At 37.6% G+C, this 6,414-nt stretch overlaps 1 protein-coding gene across 1 annotated transcript in view; it reads right to left on the reverse strand.

The window, feature by feature from the left end:
- Positions 1-6,414, reverse strand: part of SUMO1 (small ubiquitin-like modifier 1) — a 28,646-nt gene that overhangs the window by 1,546 nt on the left and 20,686 nt on the right. The window contains exon 4 of the mRNA XM_010860983.1: positions 5,077-5,148. Coding sequence (XP_010859285.1) covers positions 5,077-5,148 — 72 coding nt within the window. The remainder of the gene's footprint in view (positions 1-5,076; positions 5,149-6,414) is intronic.

Genomic DNA, 6,414 nt, shown 5'->3' on the forward strand with positions numbered 1-6,414 from the left:
AACATTAAGCAAAATATATGCAATTTTTTTTTATATGCATGAAGTGTCTGGAATGTTTTTCTTAAAGACATTATTAATAATGGTTGCCTCTGAGAAATGGGAAGGCAGAGATATCTAGAGTGTATTTTCCATTTTATATACTTTGGTAGTTTGGTTTTTTAATACTTTCATTTTTAACTACAAGCATTCTTTATTTAAAAAATAAAAGTGTACAGAAGGAGGCTGGTGTTGCATAGAAACCCATAGACGCCTCAATGAGGCTTGTAAAGAACTGCAAATCTGTTGATTCTGGTGTGCAGCCAGGGTTAAAGAACACTGAAATAGGCAGACTGAAAACAAAAATCAGCATTGTTTCCAGTGAACTACAGTGAATCACAAAAGCAAATGAAAAATAACAGTTCAAAGGAAAGTTCAAGTAATCTCTAATGAGACAAGTTCTATATTTTATACAGGACAATTTTGTGCAGAATTACAAAATGTGAAAATTAAAATATGCTAAGAAATCTAAAAATAAGTGGATTTAGAATTTTTTAAAGTGATTAATTGGTTCTGGTGTCATGGATATCTTGACTGTGATAAAACATGAATGTTAAAATAATTATTAATTAAAGATGCTATTAAAATTTAATTTTAATTGCACACTTAGCCTGGTAAACACTGCAAGGACTAGAATTCCAAACAGTACAAGGAACCCTTGAATGGGGAAGGTAGCATATGTCCTTAAACTATGGTGAATATGAAGCCATCAGCTTTAAGAAGTACACTGTCGGATAAGAGTAAATAAGCAACAGTACAAAGAGGTCACTCCCTAAATACCTACTCTCTCCCACTGCCCCATTATTCTTCTAAAAAGATAAATCTTTTAATGATAGTAAGGGAGGTGTCACTAAAATGTATCAAATAACCTTCTGTGTTGGTGAGATTATGCCAAGCTTTTGTTGTTCAGTCACTAAGTCTGACTCTGCAACCCTGTGGACTGCAACATGCCAGGCCTCCCTCCCTATCCCTGTGCCTTAACCAAGTTAAGACAGGGAAAATATAAAATGAGTTTGGAATATCTTGTGCCAGACAGTAAGGAAGTACTCAAGAAAGTAGGTGGATACTAAACCTACAGGGGAAAGTTTGATGAGAAAAAGGATAGTCACATAGTTTCAAAGTATGTGCCCACATATTACTCAATTACAACAGGAAAAATGGTTTAACCACACAGGAAAAAAAAACGATAACTGTTAAACCCAGTGATATACTCCAGATATTACAGCCTGAGAAAGACACATCACCATTTACACAGTAATCCAGACAAACACACATGATCCAAATCTAGTCATGAGTTAACAAAACAGCCCAAATTGAGAGTCTTTCTGGAAAAATAACTGGTTTGTACTCTTCAAAAATGTAAATGTCTGGCAGTGATGAGCCACTTGCCCTCTCTGAGAACAGAGTTCGGTAATGACAATCTTTACTCTGGACTCAAGTTCTGAGCCAGACGAGGCACCCACCACCTCCAGTTCAAAACAAAACACCATGCTGGTGTTGACGATGGCAACTGAAGGCTGGGGAGTCGAGTCCTTAAGCTGTGAGACTCAGATGGGCCTGTCAAGATGCTGGTGAGGGCAGAGGGAATGTTGAAGATGCACGGCAGGTTGGGAGTTCACTCCATTCAGTGCCCAGCACAGGAGGCACAGGGGTAAGAAGAGGATGTTGTGTGTAAGTGATTAGAAGCAGGGGTGAGGCTACTAGTTTGTTTTCTCCTAATGTTCAGATCGTTATCAGTTTTAATTTTCCCTGGGGTGTTCCAGGATGAAAATGTGATGACTGAATCTTTCCTTGTTAATTTTCTTGTTTCTTTCAAACATGGAACTTTTCCCCCTCTCTTGACCATAATGCCCACTTGCTGAAATCAAGCAGGAAATTTTTATTTCCTAGGTATTTTCCATATCTTTGCCCTCTCCCACCAATATGATACATTGTTGATTTTTTAGATATACATTTTACTGTATTTTTTTGTTTGTTTTCTGATCCAGTGGCTACACTGTAGTAGTTTTTGTCTCCCTTCTCTTCCCTGTGCCCCACCCCACCATTGTTCTTTCTACCCTATATATTCCTGAGTATCTTTTCCTGATCTGGTTTCTCTGGGATTCCTGTTCTGGGTCTAAACTACCTTTTCCAGTACAAATAACTTAGTGTTTTCCAGATGTAAGTGTATTTTAGGTGAAATAAATTGATCTCCAGTGGGGGGAGGGGGGGATGTAAATGTCATGAAGACAAAGACAGTCTGAAGTTCCAAGTTAAAGATAATAAAGTGAAAATGAAAGTCGCTCAGTCATGTCTGACTCTTTGCGACCCCATGGACAATAGCCCACCAGGCTCCTTCCTGTCCATGGGATTCTCCAGGCAAGAATACTGGAGTAAGTTGCCATTCCCTTCTCCAGAGGATCTTCCCAACCCAGAGATGGAACCCAGGTCTCCCTCACTGCAGGAGGATTCTTTACCAGCTGAGTCACCATGTGTTCACACTGAACTGGATCCTACGATGAGGGAGAAAACTTACCATAAAAGGGAAAATTGGGACACATGACGCAACAGTATTCTAACAGTATTCAGTGTCCTGACTCTTAACAACAGTACTGGAGTTATGTCAAAGAGAATACTTGTTCTTAAGAAATACACACTAAAATATTTAGTAAATGGCCATGGTGTATGCAGCCTACTCCCAAATGGTTCAGAAGATACACATACACACACATATGGTGGGGGGCGGGGGAGGCGAATAATAAAGTACATAAAGTACAGGTAGGAAAATGTTAAAAACTGGTAAATCTAGGTAGAAGAGAGTTCAATTTTTTGCACTTATTCTTGCCACTTTTCTGTAATTTGAAAATCATCACAAAATAAAAACTTTTTAATTTAAAAAGATGAAGGGATGTCAAAAGAAGAGATGTGCCAACTTGAAGGGGTTCCCACAGGCTAATATCTAAAGAACATCACTCATACAAAGTATCTCCCCACAAATTACTTATTAATTACAAAATAACTTGGATAAATTGATACAATGCTACAGTGGATAAAATGATACAATGGATAAAATATCTGGCAGTTACCATCTTAACTAAGTGAGCAAAATTAGTATTACCCATAGTAAGACATGGACATCATATAATTCCTAACATCATGCACTTGGAATTTCACAGCTTCATTCAGTGTTGCTCCTACCAAATGTTCAAACCTGAATCTAATCATAAGGAAACAACAGACAAACCCCAACTGAAGGACATTCTTTTTTTTTTAATTCATTTATTTTAATTGGAGGCTAATTACTTTACATGAAGGACAATCTAAAATACAGTTGGCCTGAATTCTTTTTAAAAACATCAGTGTAATGAATCAGTCAGTCCTAAAGAAATCAACCCTGAATATTCATTGGAAAGACTCATGTTGAAGCTGAAGCTCCAACACTTTGGCCACCTGATGCAAAGAGCTGTTCACTGGAAAAGACCCTGATTCCGGGAAAGACTGAAGGCAGGAGAAGGGGACCTCATAGTTGGATGGCATCATCAACCCAATGGACATGAGTTTGAACAAACACCGGGAGATGGTGAAAGACCGGGAAGACTGGTGTGCTGCAGGACTGTTGTGTGCGTGGGGAAACAAAGAGTTGGACACAACTTAGCGACTGAACAACAACAGTATAATGAAAAACGAAGACTGAGTAACTGTTTCATATGAAAAGGAAGCTAAGAGGCATGATAACCAGGCAGAATGCATAACCTGAATGAGATCCCAGGTTAAGTTAAAAAAAAAAAAAAAAAAGGCAGGTGAGCTATAAAGGACCTTACTGAGACAAATTGCAAAATCAGATTATTTTGACTGTATATTCAATTACAGTATTGTATCAAGGTTAAATCACCTAAATTAGATAATTTAACTGTGACTCTTAGGAGAACAATAACACTCAAATACTGAGGGGTAAAGAGCCATATCACCTGCAAATTACTATCAAATGGTCCACCAGTAGTGATAATCTGTACATACACAGAGAATGATAAATCAAACACAGCACAACGTTAATAAATGAAGAATCTACAAAAAAGGTTATACAGGAGAATATTATACTAGTCTCATCATTCAGTAAGTTTGAAATGTTTTCAAATAAAAAAGCTAATAATAGCCATACATCATTCCCACTATCAGAAATATCAGAAATGTTATTTTGTATTTGGAGGAGGGGAATCTGTATAATTGTAAATACACACACACTCTTTTTCTCACATTTTATTACTTTCAGATATCTCGGGGTAGGAGTGAGAATGAGCGTAGAGAAGGTGGAATATATAAACAGAGAAATAAAACAATATATTCAATAAAACAAATGAAGGCATAGAAGCATTAAAAAACATAACCCAAAATGACAGAGCCAAAAATATATACTAAGCTTCTGCATTTGGAGAAGGTGATGGGACCCCACTCCAGTACTCTTGCCTGGAAAATCCCATGGACGGAGGAACCTAGTAGGCTGCAGTCCACGGGGTCGCTAAGAGTTGGACACGACTGAGCGACTTCACTTTCACTTTTCACTGTCATGCATTGGAGAAGGAAATGGCCACCCACTCCATGTTCTGGCCTGGAGAATCCCAGGGACGGGGGAGCCTGGTGGGCTGCTGTCTATGGGGTCGCACAGAGTCGGACACGACTGAAGTGACTTAGCAGCAAGCTTCTATATTAAGTTCTCAAAATGGGCCAAAAGTCAAAATCGAACTCTAAAGGTCACTATCACCATGAAAATGAACCCGAAATCTGCCAAATTTGAGAACCATCTGTCCATCCTTAAAAAGGCATAGTATGTGCCTTATAACAATTTAAGTACTCAATCCCTACTTTTCACCTCTTTTTACTGGCACATTTGAAGGCACTAAAAGGGAAATTCAACCCAAAAGATTGTTTTTCTCTCTGACAAATAATATATCAGTTAACTCAGAGAATATTCAAGAAAAGGGCAGTTTAATGGTACCAGCGAACCACATCATTCAATGCAAAATTCAAAATATGTCTTGAATTCAGAGAAGAAATTATACTCACTTCTTTCGGAGTGTGATTATCAGCAATTCTCTGACCTTCAAAGAGAAACCTGAGTGAATTCATGGGAACTCCCTAAAAAGACAGAAAATGTACAAATATAAACCTTATAAGAGATAACAGAAACTTTGATGCACAAAAAGCAAATATGAAAGCTCCAACAGAATGTGTAGAACATAAAACTAGACAGCTAATTCAATCATCATTACCATTAACTGAGTAAAAACTATTTGCTAGATACTCCTGATACCAAATATTTTATATACAGAATCATAAATTTTTCATCACAACGGCCCTAAAAGATGAGTATTGTCACCTTATCTTCATTTACAGCTAGAAAATCTAAGGTATAGAGAGGACACACAAGCTGGTCAACCTTTGAAGGCCAAATCTGTTCCCAACCCTGTGTATTCTTAGCCACTATTCTACATAGTTTCCTCTCAAATCTATAAGCTAACATAAAAATAAAATCAGATATTGGATGAACACCAGCTACCAACTGTACAAGCAAAATTGGTTTTAAACAGACTAAATCATAGAAATTTGGCAAAGCACAGTAGCAAGCCAGATAAACTACAGTAAACCTGTGATGGCATTTATAGCACTTTAAGTATCACAAAAGGTATTAAAATATATTTTTCTAATCACTTATTCCACAAAAATGGCTAAAAGAGAGTAGACGGCTCATTTAAAGAGAAGTAACTTCACTAACAAGTATAAATCAATAATCATTTATATAGTCCACAAGTATCAGAAAGTTCTGCTCAATAACTAATGTGTTAAGATTTCCGCCATGTTTAGAGAAATGTCTATTTAGTTCTTTGGCCCATTTTTTGATTGGGTCGTTTATTTTTCTGGAGTTGAGCTGTAGGAGTTGCTTGTATATTTTTGAGATTAGTTGTTTGTCGGTTGCTTCATTTGCTATTATTTTCTCCCATTCTGAAGGCTGTCTTTTCACCTTGCTAATAGTTTCCTTTGATTCTCCAAAGAAGACATACAGATGGCTAACAAACCCATGAAAAGATGCTCAACATCACTCATTATCAGAGAATTGCAAATCAAAACCACTATGAGGTACCATTTCACACCAGTCAGAATGGCTGCGATCCAAAAGTCTACAAATAATAAATGCTGGAGAGGGTGTGGAGAAAAGGGAACCCTCTTACACTGTTGGTGGGAATGCAAACTAGTACAGCCACTATGGAGAACAGTGTGGAGATTCCTTAAAAAACTGGAAATAGAACTGCCTTATGATCCAGCAACCCCAATGCTGGGCATATACACTGAGGAAACCAGAAGGGAAAGAGACACGTGTACCCCAATGTTCATCGCAGCACTGTT

The sequence above is a fragment of the Bison bison genome, unplaced genomic scaffold (genome assembly GCF_000754665.1).
Source record: "Bison bison bison isolate TAMUID 2011002044 unplaced genomic scaffold, Bison_UMD1.0 scf7180017864471, whole genome shotgun sequence".
Lineage (NCBI taxonomy): Eukaryota > Metazoa > Chordata > Mammalia > Artiodactyla > Bovidae > Bison > Bison bison.